At 44.3% G+C, this 17,729-nt stretch overlaps 1 protein-coding gene across 1 annotated transcript; it reads left to right on the top strand.

Moving 5' to 3' along the window:
- Positions 1–402: 402 nt before the first annotated feature.
- Positions 403–8,306, top strand: NMUR2 (neuromedin U receptor 2). Its single transcript, XM_066197413.1, has 4 exons — positions 403–1,122; positions 6,140–6,224; positions 6,962–7,087; positions 8,047–8,306. Exons 1-4 carry the CDS (start codon positions 403–405, stop codon positions 8,304–8,306), a joined length of 1,191 nt encoding a protein of 396 aa, XP_066053510.1.
- Positions 8,307–17,729: the final 9,423 nt, after the last annotated feature.

Genomic DNA, 17,729 nt, shown 5'->3' with positions numbered 1-17,729 from the left:
CCCACCCTCTGACATAAACAACCTGCGGCTGATTTTGCACCCTGTCTTTCAGATCCCACTTTTGTGACTCTGTGACTGCATCAGCCACGGGAGCTGATGCAAGTGGCTGGAACCTCTTTTTGCACTCTATAATCTAACGCACTTAGCGAGCCAATGAATATGTGGGAAAGGAGGGGCTTTCTGGCTGAGGGGCTCCGTGCAGGGGAACAGCTGTTGAGCAGCAAAACCTTACCCAGAGCCAGGCAAACACACTCATTCACATCCTCAGTGGCTCCGTGCATCCAGGGCTGGCTAGGCAGCCACACCACTCCTCCTCTCTCTCTGCAAAAAGTGAACAAACTTGCACAGAGAAACAGAAAGGACAACGAACGTCAGCTGTGAAACATTTCAGCAGATCCAGCAATGGCCTGGGTCAGTAATTTCACCTGGTTAAACCACCTCATTCTACATGAAGAACGTCTCAGGGGGTACTTAAACAGCACTGAGGATTATTTAACCTTCCTGTGCGGGCCCAGACGGAGCCACCTGTTCCTGCCCATGGCTTTGGTGTACTCGGTGATCTTCCTCATCGGGGTGGTGGGCAACTTCTTGGTTTGCCTGGTCATCCTCAAGCACCGCGGCATGAAGACGCCGACCAACTACTACCTGTTCAGCCTGGCAGTGTCGGACCTGCTGGTGCTGCTTTTCGGCATGCCCCTGGAGGTGTACGAGATGTGGAGCAACTACCCCTTCCTGCTGGGGCCCGCGGGCTGCTACCTGAAGACGGCCCTGTTCGAGACAGTGTGCCTGGCCTCGGTGCTGAGCGTCACCACGCTGAGCGTGGAGCGCTACGTGGCCATCCGGCACCCCTTCCGCGCCAAGCTGGCCAGCACCCGCCGCCGAGCCCTCAGGACCATCCTGGCCCTCTGGCTGCTCTCCATGCTCTTCGCCCTGCCCAACACGGGCACCCACGGCATCGCCCTGCAGCACTTCCCCAATGGCACCATGGTGCCCGGCTCCGCCACCTGTGCCGTGGTGGTGCCGCTGTGGATCTACAACTGGATTGTGCAGATCACCTCTTTGCTCTTCTACGTGCTGCCCATGGGGGTGATAAGTGTGCTGTACTATCTGATGGGGCTAAGAGTAAGTCCTGCTCCGGCTGTGCTCATTCTTGTGTGCTTGTGTCTAAATGTGGGTTTTGAGTGAGTTTTGCGCCTTTTTGTTGCCCCGTGTTTTCCTCCCAGAACAGAAAAATTGTTTCTCAAACCTCTGAAAATCCAACTTCTTCTCTGGTGCAATCATGTTCTGAAATTAATATGGTTATGCTGGGGAATAATTTACCCCAATCTTCTGATAAAAACTTACCATCACTGCTGCTCACATCTGAATGTTAATGAAACACCCACCCAAGTCTGTAGATTGATTCCAGCCCATCAGGGATTTTCACCTTTGCAGTAGGGACTAGAAAGAAATAGACCAAAAGGAAAATGTGAAAAGAATTAAAGGAAGATGGCTAGTGATTGAATCTTGTGTACTATTTGTTTTCCCTTTTCTTGTGACTGTAGAATTTCCATTGCATTACTTTCTTCTTTTCCTTCCCTGGAGCTGGTGGTAATATTCACTTGTTAAAACTCACAAAGCTCATAAACTGAAATGTTACCTTATTGCTGCAGCTAGCAAATTCAGCAATCATTTCTTCATATAACTACAGCCTTGTCTCACCAGGCTACCTTAGAGCTTCTATTCGTTCTCTCTTCAGAAACTGAGACTACTTTTGACAAGTCTCCATCATGTAAATGTGTGGATAAAACAATCAGGATCACAGTTACAAAACCATGTAGCACAATACTGAAATGCACTGCTAATCACAGTCACTTGACTGCTTTCTTCTCATAAGTTTCAGATATTTAGACAATATAAATCCCATTTTATCACACTGAATATAACTTAAAGTTTACAAAGATGTGTCTGATCCCATAGCAAGAAGTGGAGAAGAATTAACTTTTTAAATAATATGCAAGAAACTCAACCAAATCTCTGATGTTGTATATATCATGTTGTTGTGCTGGTTGATATTTACTGTTACCTAAAACTATACAGAAGCAATTTTTACTTACCCAGGAAAAAAACATGGATAACCTGCCAGAAATCCACAGCACAGAGCAGATCCTCGAGGCAATGAATGGGTTAAACTATCCCCAATCTCTGGAGGCTTTTGAGGGGTCTTGACATAGTTTCAATGAATATTTTGCAAAATAAGACCTGAAGGAAGTGAAAGGTGATGAAAATAGAGGTTTTACAAAAAGAAAAAGAGAAATCCCTGAATTTATAAAAGGAAGACTTGAGGGTAGGTTGCAATATCTTCTATTTGCAGCAGCAGATATTCCTATACCCCATCCCAGAAGAGCAGCTCAGTACCAGATGAGGGCTGAGACCCCAGGACTTCTGCAAATTCATACATTTGTTCAAGCTGTCTGTCCTAAAGATAGTAATGTTCACTGTTTGTGCCTCTGTTTTTCTGTATATCCAGCTCAGACTTCCAAATTTTAACAGAATCCGTCCTGGCTAGATCGGCATTATTTCCAAGCTGCACTGGGCAAGATGATTTAATTTCTTCAACAGAAGTGATAGGAGAATGATGTCTGTGTATATATATATATATATATATATATATATATATATATATATATATATATATATATATAAAATATATTTTATATATATATATATATATATATATATATATATATATATATATATATAAAATATATATATATATATATATATATATATATATATGTAATTTTCCAAGAGGAGACACTTTTTATCTGCTCACAGAGGAGGAAATCTGTGTGGCTTTAGCAACACCCTGCAGTTTCCTGAGTGCCATGTACCACTCACAGAATGTCGTGGAAAACTCAGGGTTGTTCCAAAGGCTGTACAACAGTTCAAATTCAGCAAACAGAGACGTAACCTTTTCATATCCAGGCTTTGTAGAAAGGGCATTTCCTCACCAGTTCCTCCCTCAAGCTCTGGCAGTGGTGGACAGTTTCAGGATGCAATACAGGTGGGGACAGGTGACCTGACAAGCAGCGGTGAGATGGCAGCAAACATGAGTCACAGGGTACCTGAGTTAATTTATAATTTAATTCCTTGAAAAATGTAAAAATACATTCATCTTTTTCCCTGGGAAATGCTTGATTTCCTCATTATCTACTTGTATAATTTGAAGGCTTGGTGGTTTAATATTGCAATGTTATGGTCAATTGATCGTTCCAGCACCAGTGCAAAGAAGAGGACACTGATCATTGCACTGTAAACTCATTAGGCTTGATTGTGGAAGCTTCCTGCTGCCTCTTCCATGGGGTTCCCACCACAGATACCTTTAGGATAAATCCCTGAATCATGCAGGCTCTTCAAGCCCAGTTCAGCTGTTGAGCTGCTGATTGCAACCCACAGCCAAAGAGCTGAGGAGGGAGAGGAGAGGGACAAGATGAGAACACTGGGCAGTAGCTGCTCATAGGAGTTCGTACCTGGGGCACTGGTTGAGATGGGATGGGATTGCTTGGGAAGAAGTCTGCAATGCAGCAGGATTCAGTGCAAGGTCCCTGCCCATTCCTTACAAACTGATTCCTAAAAGGACACAGGCATAGGTGCTGATCACTGCTTGTCTAAAAGTCATATTCTATTTAACAAGGGTTTCTGATGGCATAGGCAGGATGGTTCTCCTCCCAAGGTTCCAACTCTTCTCTTAGTGTCTCATCCCCTCAACAACTGGCAATAATAATAATAATAATAATGATAACAAACACTATATTGTTATTATTAATATTGTTATTATTATTAGGACATAGTGGCAATTTTTCTTTAGCTGCCTTTGAAGCAAGACAACTTATTCTTGCCAATGCACCTCTGGTTCAGATTCTATCATCAAAATCTATTTCTCCCTCAAAATGCCCAGCTTTTAAATGCCCAGAATCATCTGTGGATGGTGACTGCCTTTGGTTGATTTCTGCAGAGCCCAGCACATCTCTTCCAGAGTCTGCCCCCTTTCCATGGAGGTTGTTCAGCAGTCCTTGTCCCAGAGCCTGGTTCTCCTTTCCATGGGGTGAGCTAAGGGCACACCAAGGCTGCAGCTCAGCAGCAACTTCTTCTGCCAGACCTCTGAAACAGGCAGGACTGTAATGTTTAGCAGAAGCCTTGTGGAGTTTAAATATCAATTTTTCCATCAGCTGCAGATAAACTTTGATCACTATTAGTGTCAGACAGGCCAAGGAGTTTACAGAAAACAGTTCTGCTTTTGCAGATTACAGAAAAGAGTCCTTCTTTTGAAGAGTGGCCTCACTATGTTTGTCTGGGGACTGGTAAGACCCAAATTCCACTCAGCATTTTTGATTTCTGGGGTGAAATGCTGTAGCTAGTAAAGATCTGTGGGGAAAATCCAATTGTCGGCTTCTTGCTCCAGTCGCTTTTAATTCTCTTGCAGCGAAAGGGTAGCATTCATCTCAAACCTGCCCAGCCTCTTACACCTCAGTGATGTAAAAGTAACCAGTGCCTTGGCTGGGGTTCTACCCCTCTCAAACCATTGGAATTAGCTCAAGCCTTGCCATGGACTCATTTATTCATTTTTTCCCTCCCTGCTTGTAATGTTTCACTGTTTTGTTAAACTGCAGCTGCTGAGTTGTTCTTACCTGTCACACCTTCATCATTTGAGGCAAAAGAGGAGCCTTACAGCATCATCAAAGTGACAGGAGGAAGGGGAAAAACAAAGATACATGTGTCTCTGTTTCATTACAGCATCAGTACACTGTACTCTCTGAGGCTTTGGAATATGCCTGGAATAGATTACTGTTGAGACTGAAAACCACTGAAGGGAATCCAGGGGTTTTAATAAATCTGATCATTTATCAGTAGATGTGTTACAAATCAACTGAGTCTTTTCCTTAAGCAACTGTGGCTATGACTAAAAGTTACAAGGGGAGTAATGTAAAATATGAGAGGGAGGCTGTATGGCACTGTAATTGACTATAATTCCATTTACATGTTTTTTCCTTTTATAAATAGAATAAAGAGAACATTGAAAGAAGGGCTCATTTCATCATCCTTACAGAAAAGTATTATTAATCTGAAATCAGAAAGCAAAGTCACAGTGTAAAGGGCAAAAGCAAATGGCACAACTAGCATGTCTGCACAAGGCTTTTGCCAATCCAGAGTGATTTCTATATTTTCTCTCATTCCTGATATCATCTCATGTACAATTAAATTTTGGTCCCAGTTTCTTTCTTGAAAACAGATAAAGCTGTTGGCTAATTAGGAGTTCCTACTGCAGGAAGCTGGGACCAGTTTTGGACTTTCCAGATATGATTTCCTTGATGTTCAAATCAATTGTCCTGTTTATGTAAACCTGATCTTCTTATCACCAAAGCACCAGTCTTCTCATCATAAACACACTGGGGACAGATTCCAGGGGTGATCAGATTATTGTTCTTTATGCCTATTTTTCTTGAATTCCGGGGAAAACTACTGGAGAAAAACCTCTCCTTGCAGTGCCTGAGCAGCGTGTGGCTAAATCTGTGTGTATCGTGCACCCTGCCCATCTGCAAGGCAGAATTTCTGGGGTTTGTCCATTAGATGGGTTAAATATCAATTACACCCAACATTCAGGACATGAAACAAACTCCCTTGAATTCTACAGGATTTTTTCCAGTGATTACAGCTGTGCTGTACTGAGGCCTCTCTGGGTGTTTTTTGGATCATTGGTTTGTGCTTAATTGTGGGGAACACTTTTAGGAAAATAAACAAATGAATGATATTTTGCTAGAAGAGAAAAAAATGCCTAGCAAAATACTGTTGAAATGGAACATAAACTGTGAACCAAATATTGACTCACTGAGAAAAGGTAAGTGGAAAAGTGAAATACAAATTTGCTGTAAATATGCAGGTTCAGATGCATAAAATCTGCAGATTGTTTTGAACCTAAAGCTTCCATGTTTTTTGAGACAAAAGCTAAAATTTAAATGCAGATTTTTTTTTTCAGTGAATCCCAAGTGGTCCAAATTTTTCTTTTCTCAAACTACAGCCATCAAAATATCAAACAGTCTGTCTGGCAGGGATGTGGTCTCTTGTCTAAACTGTCCTTTGGTTTCTCTCCTGTTGCCAGTTGAAAGGAGATGAATCTTTGGAAGTGGAGGAAATGGCTGTGAATGTTCAAAGGCCATCCAGGAAATCAGTCACCAAGATGTTGGGTAAGTAGTGAGTCCTTCTGTGTTTTGTTTACCATGAGCAGATCCTGGAGGATAATTGATGGTTCTTTGTTCATGGTACTGAAGGTATCTTGTTCAGTGGATACAAGAGTTCTGAGATGAGTAGTTGTCATATTTTTTAAAACAGGCTTATTGCTGTTTTACCTGGACTTGCAGGAGTGAAGCATCAGGGGTAACTACCAAAAGACTCAGAAAGAAAAATTTCCTCCCCAGCACAAGAGGAGCTTGAGCAGAACTTCATGGCAGATGCTTGCATGGCAATTCTCCAACATCCTTCACTCTAAACTAGCTCTTGCAGCCCTCCAGGGAGGATCCCCTTTTTTTTTTCAGAGTGCAAATAGTCTATCTTGTGCATTTTTACAGAATGTACATCTGTTTTGCATTACACCAAACTGTACTTTGGACCCAGCCTGGTTTTCTGAGCCTGGGATGGGTTTGGCCTCTATATATACCCCAACACTTCCTGGCTGTTTCCTGTTCTGTTTGAATGTCACTCTGTGTGCATGCATTGGGTTGTCCAATACAAAAATTAGTGGAAAGATTTTTTCTTTTATTTGGTAATGGTAAGGCAGAAAGGATGGCAAAATTTTTGAAATCGTGAATATAATTTATATTTTAAGTCTCCCATCCAGCTTTATGAACTCTCTGCTCTGTGCAGGCTGGTGAACCGTATCCTCCCATTTCTGACCTGTTTTTCTTCTCCCCTCTCTCCACACCAGTTGTCCTTGTGATAGTTTTTGCCATCTGCTGGGCTCCATTCCATATAGACCGACTTTTCTTCAGCTTTGTTGTGGAATGGACTGAGCCTTTGGCCAATACCTTCAACTTAATTCATGTGGTGTCAGGTAAAGCTTTCTTCTTCCACTTGCAAAGGACTGGAAAAAAAAAAGTGTTTTTGGGTGGTTTTACTTGGAATATGTAGCCATTTATCTTGTAGAGGACATGAGACTTGTGTGGGAAATCTTCTTGAGGTTTGGTGAGCAGTGATGAGAATGGTGCCTGAATAATAAAAACTGCAGGAAGGCTTCTGCAGCTTTCAAGATATGGACATGTCGAATTCAGTGTCTGAATATTCACAAAGAATAAAAGGGGAAAAAAAGAAAGATATCATGTATCATTACCAGCTGATTTTCATCCTTGGGAATGTTCAGGAGTTCAGAAGACTGCTGTCATTCAGCTGCTTTTAAGTACACAGCAGCAGGCAGCATCTTCCACAGGCTCTCTGGGGCAAATAAGAAACCTTACCAAATACAAGAGCCTTACATACTGCTCAGCACTGGGTGATGAAACCAAATGTTTATGGCCTCAAAATGAAGGGCTTTTCAAAGAGGAATCTTATTTTCAGCCTGCCATGGGAAAGGAATGAATGTGGCCATTAGGCAGCTCAGACAAATCCCATCTTGTGCCATTGTCCTGGTGAGTTGTAGGAAATTAGCTTCCCCTGTCTGGAAGTTATCCTCTGCCAGCTTTGATGGGGCACCAGCTGTGCAAATCCTGCTGTGGGGATGAGGGCAGTGCTGGAGGCAGGTCAGGGGAGCTCAAGAGAGAGCTGGTTCCTGAACAGCTGGAGAGGCTGAGCCCAGTTCACATTGTCTCCCACTTTCAGTGCGGTGAAAGCTGAGCTAACCTTGGTGAGAGATGCCTGTGCCTGTGCCAGGAAGGCAGCAGAGCTCCAGTGCTGCTGTCCTCACCCTTGCATCCAAGCTCGGCGCAGCTCTATAGGCAATAAAGAGATTTTCCTCTTCTGAGATGGTTTCACATGCAAATTAATGTGTCCCTCTTCCTGACACCCTTGTTCTCCCAGGCGTTTTCTTCTACCTGAGCTCTGCTACAAACCCCATCATTTACAACCTGATGTCCCAGCGCTTCAGGATGGCTTTCCTCAGTGTGATTTCTCCCTGCTGCAAGCACTGTGCCCCTGAACATCCCAAGTGCAAGATTTCGTCCCAGAAGAGCATGTTTGTGCTGAAGGATCACAATCTCATGGACTCTGCTGAAAACACGAGTGTCCCTGGCACACAGAGGACATCTGTCAGCAGCTCTCAGCTCTCCACTGGGCTCTGACTTTCTGTGCTGTGATCCAGGTGAAAGAGATGGTTAAGAAAATTGCTTTAAGAAACTGGCAGAAGCAAACTTCCTAAAAGACTGATTTCAGCAAGAATTGCTCAGGGAGTGTCCCACCAAATGAATGAAGGAGGGGACTGTATTTAGGATGTATTAGGGAAGCACTGTATTACCTCCAAACTAATGAGAGGGCTGGAAATCTGAGTTTGCTCACTTTATGCCAGCAAAGAGATGCTTTAAAAGGTGAGAGACACTCCCAGTGCTGCCAGCATGGGAGAATCAGCTTAGCCAAGACTTACCCAATAGCTTCTTGTGCAGCAACAGAAACTTCAGTTTTTACTTATTTTGGAACAGACAACTTTCTGCATAAGCCTTCTCTACCCACTTCTAGCTTTAGGTAAGCCAGTCCCACTTCCCTCAGCTACAGCCTTCCCGAGGTATGGCTGCTGCAAACCTCTCCTGTCAACATTAGCAAACAGGCAAGAATGACAGCAGCTCAGAGCTGGGCTGGTAAACACCAGCTACCAGCAACAGCTGTTTCTGGGCCAGAAGAACCAGGGAGCCAACAATTGTAAAATAGATGTAAAGCAAACTTTTGCTTTCTGAGCTTCTTATCATTACTTCAACTTGAGATATGTATGTGTTGTCTCCCCCAGTGAAGTCCTGTGGTTGTGCTTCAGCAGACTTCACTCCTTCTATACCAGGTGGATTGCAGAAGTCAGAGATCTACATGGATTAGCAATCAGCAGGGAGGAGCCTGGACAGCACTCACAACAGAGGGAATTAGGACAAACCTGATACAAGGGCAATAAAAAGGGGAGTTTTGCAGTGATATCACATCTACTAAATTCAGTTTTTGCCACGAAGCACAATACCAGGTCTGAAAAACTTTCCTGCATCCCAGCAGAGTAAACAGATCCTGAAGTCAGTACACTCATATCTGAGCTGACAAATTCCTGGGCTCTGCTGACTGTAGAATTTTGCCAGGGGAGTTCATGGAGGGTCCATTACGTGGTAAAGAATCTTGTAAAGCTCTGTCTCACACGTTTCAAAGCCTGTTTACTGTGTTTCAGGGAAATGCCATCCGTGTGCACCCTGACTCAGGGCTGGGTTTAGTCCCCGTGCTGGGCTCAGGCTTGGCACGCACTGCCACAGGGAGTCATCCCATGAGTGTCATCAGGGGACTGGCAGTTACTTACGCAGTCACAGAACACAGAGTTATCACAGCAAATAAGAACATTAGTCCCTGAAAGATGCACTGTGTGCATAAAGATGTTTTCCATTCTGGTCACTGGGGATCCAGATGACATTTCCTACCAAGGAGGAAGGGATTGCACTCCTGGTTACCATGGTCTCTCTTTGTTTGCCCCAAAGTTTTCTGTTTGAGTCTCACTGTGGGACTCTGAGGTGGGAGCCTTATGGCAGATGGAGAGTTCCCTTTTCCTGGTGCATAAGAGGAATACTCTGACCCTTTTTACCACCTGCAGTCTTGAGAAACAAGAACAGTCTTGGGGAGGGGAAGAGCCACACACCCTGGCCTGCAGAGAAAAGGCCATTCCTGCTCCCTCAAGACACAGCTGAAACGCTTTGCCACCCCCAAGTGGACACTTGCATTTTACCAGTGACATTTACATTTCTGAGCAGAAATTTTGCATGATTTTTCCCTCTGCCAGAGATTACAATGTGTTTTCCCCCTGGACAGGCCATGGCAGTGGTGCCTTGCTGCTTCTGGGCTGCCCAGGTCCCTGTTTTCCTGTCTGAGCATTGCTCCAAGCTCTGAGATCCCACTGACTACTTGGGGACCACCTGGGGACCTCCTGATGCCCACCTGGGCAGTGGCTGTGCTAGATTTCCTCCCTCACCCTGTGCCTCCCTTGGGCAGATCCCTCACTGAACCCTGAGGATTTCCTGCCAGTGCCAGCTGTGTGAAATTTGTCCTAGAGACCAGCCAAAGAGGTGAGGACACAGTGCAGGTCAACATAGACCACATCCAGCATGGGGTGGAGACACTCCTCTGCCAGGTTTTGTGGCCCTTCCAATGTCTGCTATGCATTTAGGGTGAGACAGCGTCTTGTGTTGAGGCACAGAGAGCCATCCATGGGTGAGAGCCATCCATGGGTGAGAGCCATCCACAGGCAATGCCACCCTCTCCTCTCTCCATTAGAGAATCCCAACCTTCAGCTGCAAAGCCCGGGGTTGATAAATGCTTCCCTTGACTTGAAGATGGGCACACAGACCTGCAGGCAAAGGTTGGGGGGGTGAAGCTGGAGGGTGAAGATTTCATGTGGTCTTAAACAAAGTGGCTGTGTTTTTGTCCTAGGGAAGACAAAAGGGTTTTCTGAGGAAGGGGAAACAGAGGTGGGAGGAATGTGCATGGACGGAAAAATTTTGGAAGAGAAGTAGTGAGAAGCAAATAATCATGAAATCTCCTAGTTCTGAATTAACTTATTTTCTCGTCCTAAAATCAGTTTTTATCACATTTAATTTGTTGCCAGTGGCGATAAGCATAAGCAAAAACTACTGAGCTTTTTTGGCCAAATATCAAAATCAAAGCTGAAACATTTAGTCTTGCACCAAACCAAATCTTCTGTGAAAGTGTTATTGGGAGAGACGTGTCAAAACTCCTCTGAATTCTGCCAAAAATAAAATAAATGCAGTGAAAAAATGGGGATTAACTGGAGACTCCAACTTAAGTTCCCTGTGACTGCACAGCTTGGTACCTCCTCACTCCTGAGGGAGGATCTCTAGAAAACAGTTGATGCACTTTGTCCCTAAATGTAGTCAATGTCCACTGGAGGCTTTTCTTACCAAAAGGTCAGTGTTTGAGTTGTTTATCACTCTACTCTGGTATTTACCTCCTGCATTTTCAAAACTGGATTCAAAGATGAAAAAAAATGGGAAGATAGATAGAGATGTCATGAAAGCTGATGTTATTCCTTTATTTATACATTAAAGAGCTTTCATAGCCAAGTGCTGAAAAATGTTGGCAACTGGCTGAGAAAAAACTCCTGTTGCACAAAAATGGAGAACAACTCTCTTTCCCCCAAAGAGGTCTGGTGTGATAAAACTGTATTTATTTGAAATCAAGCGTGACTTCTGAGACAGGACTGTCTATTGATTTATTTCTCTGCTTCTGTTTCCCTCTGGGAAATGTGTGAATATGTGAGCAGAAAGTGTGGAGAACAGGGGCAGTGCTCCAGCACTGTGAACAAAACGTAGAGAGTCTGAAATGTGTACAAGGAAGCACTCAAAGGGGAGAAGAATTGTGTTAATGCCAGTGAGTGATGCTCGGATTTAACGCCAGGTTCTGTTGGAAAAAAACACCATGAACAGCAGGTGGATAGTTCTGTTAAGTTTATATGAAGAATTTTTGAACATCACTGTGTTTTGAAGTGTTTAAACCACAGCTTATCAGTAAAACTAAATGTACATTTCAGCTGCAGAGATAGTTATCTGTATCTGTATGTAACATTAAAATAAATATGCTAAAGTCTTCCTAAGCCTAATCCATGCTCCAGAAATCCTCGTGCTTCTTGTTTCTCCCTCTGACTTCTCATGAGCAGCAGAAGATGGACATTCCCCAAAAGTTCAGCCACTGCCAAGTGCAGGACACCAAGGACTCATTACAAGTCACAGCACTTTGAAAAAACCCCCGTATTTCAGCTGGTATATTTGCACAAAACCAGCACAAATCCCCATGGGCCTTGTGGCATCCAAGAACTCTGTACAACTGTTCCTACAGAGGAGGAGATTAAAAACTGGGCAGCACAATTGCCATAGCCAGGAGAGGGTCCCAAAGCAAAAACTGCTGCTTCCCAGCCTGTGGAACAGCCAGGTCTGCTCTGCCTCTCTGTTTTCCCACAGTTGTCTCATTTTCTCTGCTTTCATTGTGATACTTGCTAGTATTTTCCCCACTGAGGTTTCTTTTTATACAAATTAGCAAATTGCTGAGCTGTGGTATTTTCATATCAAATGGATATTAATGTAAGGAGAAATATGATAATGAAAGCAGAATGAACAAGAAATCAAACAAACTCTTGCAAGGATTAAAATTTGACTTTAGAATTTGGTCCAAGTCAATACAATGATGGCAAATGTCCTTCAGAGTGAGCTGAGGGTTAAAAGAGTTTGCAGAGAAACTGCAGAAAAAATGGGCCCTGCAGGTTTCCTCACCTGGGAAAAACACACTTTTGAGGTTGTTAGAGCAGGTCACCATGCACCAAAAGACAGTGAACGTCTTGTGCACGATTCCCTGACTTGGAAAAAGGAAATCTCCACATCCAAAATGGACCATAACAAAAGAACCTCTCCAGAAGAGTCAAGGATTGTGGATTTTCTTCCACATTTCTTTCCATTTATATTCTAGGTAGTCAACAGCTTGCCTTGGTCTTACCCAGACAGAGCTAAACTCATTTGCCACCAGTAGAAGACATTCTGTTACTGTCTAGACTTTGTGAAACCTTGAAAGCTGTAGATGATGCTTTAAAGGCAAATTATATTAAATCAACTTAATTTTTAAAGAAGCATTAATTATAGGTGTATGGGAGCTGTTGGAATAATTTGCTTCCCATTAGAATAGCTAATTAATCATCAAAAAACTGAGGTTCTTCTTGTAAAAGTCCAAATAACTTTTTTTCTTGCATCCTCAGCCTACACTATGATATGAAATGAAGCAAGCTCCTTCCCAGAGGAACAGGTTTTTGTTTGTTTTTTTGGCTAAACGTCGGTTTTCCAGGAGACCCTTTGACTCAGATGTCTACAACAGGATCCCCATCAGAGGAAAACTGTATTCCTTTTTCTAGTCAAATGAGGGGGGGAAAAGCTGCGCTAAAATCAATTTATCTGACCTACTTCAGTCATCTACTTCAGGTGTTTTACAGGTAGTTTTTATGCATACCTTCTTCAGCTGCAAAACACAGACAAGGCACAAGTCACCTTGGAGTGCTGTGTGCTCTTTGTTGCAGAGCAGGTATGTTTATCAGACCCTTTCAATTTGTTTCATTCCTTCAGAACCCGAGAGACTCCCTCAAGAATGACTCACTAGGAAAATCATCCTCCAAATGAGCAAAGCAAATGGCTCACAGCTAAATCACCACTAAACAGAGAGAGAACAGCATCCTCAGGGGCTCTGCTACCACTTTGTTCATTGGCCTGGGGCTGGTGCCTCTGGGACACCTGGGATACACTCAAAAGGCAGAGAAATTCCTACAAAGCTCCAGCACGTGTAGAATTTGCAGCATTTGCTTGCAGCCTTTAGGTTTTCTTTTCTTTGCTTCTGTAGGAGATGACAAGGGCAGGAAAGAGATCTACCCTGCCAGAAAATGTGCTAAACAGGTGCTTGAACTTAATGGAAAGTCTCCAAAAAAGAAGTTTTTTCATGCTGCTGTTGACTGCAGTGCAGGTGGGTTGGGCAGCACAGAGCAACTGCAGCAAAAAAGAGTCACAGTTTTAAAAAGTCACAGTTTTGGGAAACAGAAAACCTCAGCAGCCTGTGAGGAAAGAAACAAAGCACTAACACAGGACCCTGCAGGTATATTTAACCACGTTTATTTAACCACGTACAGACTGAGGTCTGTTAGCTGGCTTGGTGTTAGAGAAATCCTGCATGAAGAGGAGTTTTTTGAGCGAGAACAAACCTGGTTAGCATCACAAAACTCAGCTTCCCCTAAGCCCTGCAGCAGCGCTTCCTCCTAGCTCAGGTTACCTGCTCCCCGCAGAAAAACAAACCACAGGAACAGCAGCAGGTATAAATTTCCATTTCTGTAGCACTGGCAGGCCCCTCCATTGGAACCGAGACGCAGGCAGCATGCTCTTAGCTTCAAATGATGCAAACCAGTTCGTGTTCCTGCGTGTAACAAAGATGAACAGCAGTTGACACTGGCCCAGATATATCTGCTCTGGTTATGTATCCCAGTCCCAAGGCGAGGGGCTGAGTCATGTGGAGCCGGCTCTCTGTGCTTATAGCACTAAATAGTCCCAAAGCTGGGGCTCACATGGCAGCCCAGCAAATCCCAGCAAACCCACTGCACTCCTCCAAGAGGCAGCAAGGGCTGCCAGAGATGATTCAGCCTCAGCACAGCCCAGTTTTCGTGTGTCTCTTGCATTAACAGCAAGGAACACTCATATAAGTGTTAGTCTCAGTCTGGTTCCTTCCGGTCTCATTTCATTCCCTATCTTCCCTCCCAGGAGGAGCAGGTATATTGAAAATCATCTCTTTCCCCCCATCCATCCAGTCTTTTTGCTGCTAAGAAATTCCACTGAGAATTGAGTCTTTTCCCTGCAACTTTATTTGCCAGCTCTATAGCTGGGTTTTCACACTGTTATTTGTATTCCAGTCCCGATTTCAATTACCTGGCTAACCTTTTCAATTTTCACAGAGAGTGAGAATCAGAAAACAGCAGGTCCTTTATTACAGCTCACACTGGCGGGGAATTCTTCACCCCCCTTCCCACCCCCATGTTTGCGGGAAAGCTCTGTCAAATTCGAACAAACTCATTGATAATAACTTGTCTATTTACTTATGCTTTGCTGGCTGTTAAATATTCTGGTCCTTTCTGCAGACCTCTCTTCCATTCTCCTCTTGGCTTGAACATATTACATTTTACACCATTTCTAGAAGCCAAGGAGAAGCAATTTTAAGCCTTCACCCTGATGCCTGACTCCAGTGAGAATTCTCACCAGGGTCAAAGACTGGAGAAGTGAAAAGCTCTGTGCTTTGAGAGGGGCTGTTGGCTGATCTTTGATAAGCAAGGCATGGTGGTGGCCAGTCCTTACGGCCATATCTCAAAGCATTTCCCAGTGGAGGCTCAGGGCATTGTGGGTTCCCTCAAACAAGGGGTGAGACAGGCACAGGACACCACTCTGCTGAGCCCAAAGCCAGTGCTCTGCTACTGAATTGTGCTGGCCACATCTGTCACCCTTTGTGCCTTCCTCAATTCTCCAAGCCACACCCCTCTCCTTAACTCCTTTATTATTCTGAACTCTTGATCTAGCAGTCATTCCCATGCCTGTGCTCTGTCTGCCGCATCACTCTGCCATCCAGATCCTAAAAATGGTTCACTTGATTGAGAAGGGAGAGGATTTAGTGCAAAAGACCTGTTCCTTAGCAACACCTTCCCATCTTTCTTCTTTTGTTATTTCCAGCTCATTATCTTTGCCCATGTTCAACTCCAAATTAACTTAATTACAGACAGATTTCATATCTCTCTGAACCAGAAGGGGCACTTGTAAAACATCCCTCCAGTCAATAGCAAATGAGGGCCCTGGCCTGTGCTAAGCAGGCTTTGGGAAAGGCAGCTCAGCTGTGCCTGCCCTGCTCCCTCCAGAGACCTCTCCTGCCTGCTCCCAGCTCCTGCCGCTTCTTTTCAGTGAGGAATTTCATCTCTCCATTCTGCAGCCTGTCCAAGTTCGCCACAACCCCTGAGCTCCACAGCAGACATCAGTATAAATCACCAGGAGAACGTTTCCCTTATGCAGATGCCAAGGGCACTGCAACCTTTCCACCTCCCCTTTCCAGATTCTGACAGGGGACAAGTGCCTCAGTTCAAAGTCCGCAATTGGAATCTGTCCTGAGCACAAATCTGAGCTAAATCTGAGCCTTACTGAGTCTGAATTTCAGATGTACTTAGTCCAGGGTGACCTCTGATTATCTACACAAGTGGTAGGCCAAAGATCCCTCTTGGTTAATGCAGCTCTGGGTGCCCAAAATCATACACCAGTGGCAGCTCTCTCCTTGAAAATCCCCCCAGAGATAAAAATGCAACAACTGAGCTAGACCCAGGGCAGCGCCTCATACCACATCGTGTCCTCACTCTGTGATTCCACGTTTCCTCTGGAAATCAGGACCAGGACCTGTCTCCAGCAGCTGATGGGTTCCTCACCTTCTCCCAGATAAATAAGCATTGCTGCATTGCTGTGTCTTACCATTCACAGAAGTTCTCCGCTGGCAGAGGAAATATCTTCTTCCTTCTATTGGAGGTCTAGGAGCTGTCACCCATCCAGGACATTTCTTCTAAATCCACCAAGGGACTCCTCACTGGTAGAAGCACTAAGGATGAGGAGAGATCTGTTTTCACACAATGAGGAAAGTGTTGTCAGAGAGAGCCACCAACAGAACTGTGTTGAGGGCACATGAAACACAAAGAAACTCTACAAAGACATAGGGGGAACCAAACTCCCGCCAGCAATAAAAAAGAGAAGGCTCTGTGTCAATTTTAGAGGAATCAGAGAGCTGTAATTATACCTTTAAGGGTGAATGTATGGTTTCTGGAAAGGAAGGAAAGCCTGAGTGATGATGCAGGTGGTTCTGCCTCATTCAGGTGAGCACTTCCTCCCAGCACCTTTCCACCCTGGAAAGTAGAACCAGAGGTTAAACTGGGATGAGCTTCCCCCCTCACCCTGCAGAGGCAGAGCTGCAAATCATGCAGCATCCTGGGGCTAAGTACCTGAAAATACATCAAACTAAGGCAGCAGAATTTAGTTTGCAGAAGGAAACTCACTCTGCTCCAAAAGTTTCGGGTTCTTCCCTTTCTCTTCTGCCTCTTTCTTTCTCACCACTTTGGTCTGCAGGGAGAGAAGCCATAGGTAGGATATTTCCTTCCTCTTTCATGAGAACATTTTCAGAATTTCCCACTTCAGTTGAAGGTCACATTTACCAGCTCAGCTGGAGGCTGTCCCCAATGTCGGTGTTTATGCTGGAAAGGTCTGAAGAAGGCAAGGAGCAAATATCTGCCCTGAAAAAGGACCGTGTGGCCTCTAAAGAGCATTTGTACACATCTTCCCCAGGTTTACAGCCCAACCACACTAGTCAGTGCCACTGGAGGTCAGTCTTGTGCCATGGAAACCTGTGGGACTGAGCACTGGGGTGCTCTGATTCACAGCCTTGGGCACTGAGCATGTGCTTGTGGCACACGGGACACTCCAAGAGAAAACCTGCTCCAGCTCCCTTGCTGTTGATTCATGATGTAGAGATTCTTCATGTTTCCATTTCTTTTTTTCTCAAAACTACTTAGAGGTCTGTTGCTGGATAAGCTCAGTAAAAGATTCAGGTGTGTTCAGTCAGCACAGGCTCACAGAAAGCCAGGCTGCTCCTCAGGTCCCAGCCAGTGCAAACAGTGCTGACACAGATGGAGAGTCGGGCTTGGCCACCTCGTCCACACCAACTTGGAAAATATTGTTGATTTGGGACAATTCTCAGTCTTTTGTTTCACAGGGCATAGCAGAATAATTATATTCAAGTTGCAAGCTCTGGATGAGAAATCAGGATATTGATTCATGACCAAAACAAGTACAAGCTCAGATATAGTTAATTCAGAGCCATATTCCTTGTCAGTGCCTATAATAAAGAACTCCTACACAGAATTCCATTTGAAGAGTCACTTCCTCCTACTCCTTCCATAAGACCCTCTGTGAAGGGCTTAACAA

This window comes from Chamaea fasciata, unplaced genomic scaffold, assembly GCF_029207755.1.
Source record: "Chamaea fasciata isolate MVZ Bird 193981 ecotype frontalis unplaced genomic scaffold, bChaFas1.0.hap1 SCAF_15, whole genome shotgun sequence".
NCBI classification, from domain to species: Eukaryota; Metazoa; Chordata; class Aves; order Passeriformes; family Sylviidae; genus Chamaea; species Chamaea fasciata.
This window is presented reverse-complemented; position numbering and strand designations above follow the sequence as displayed.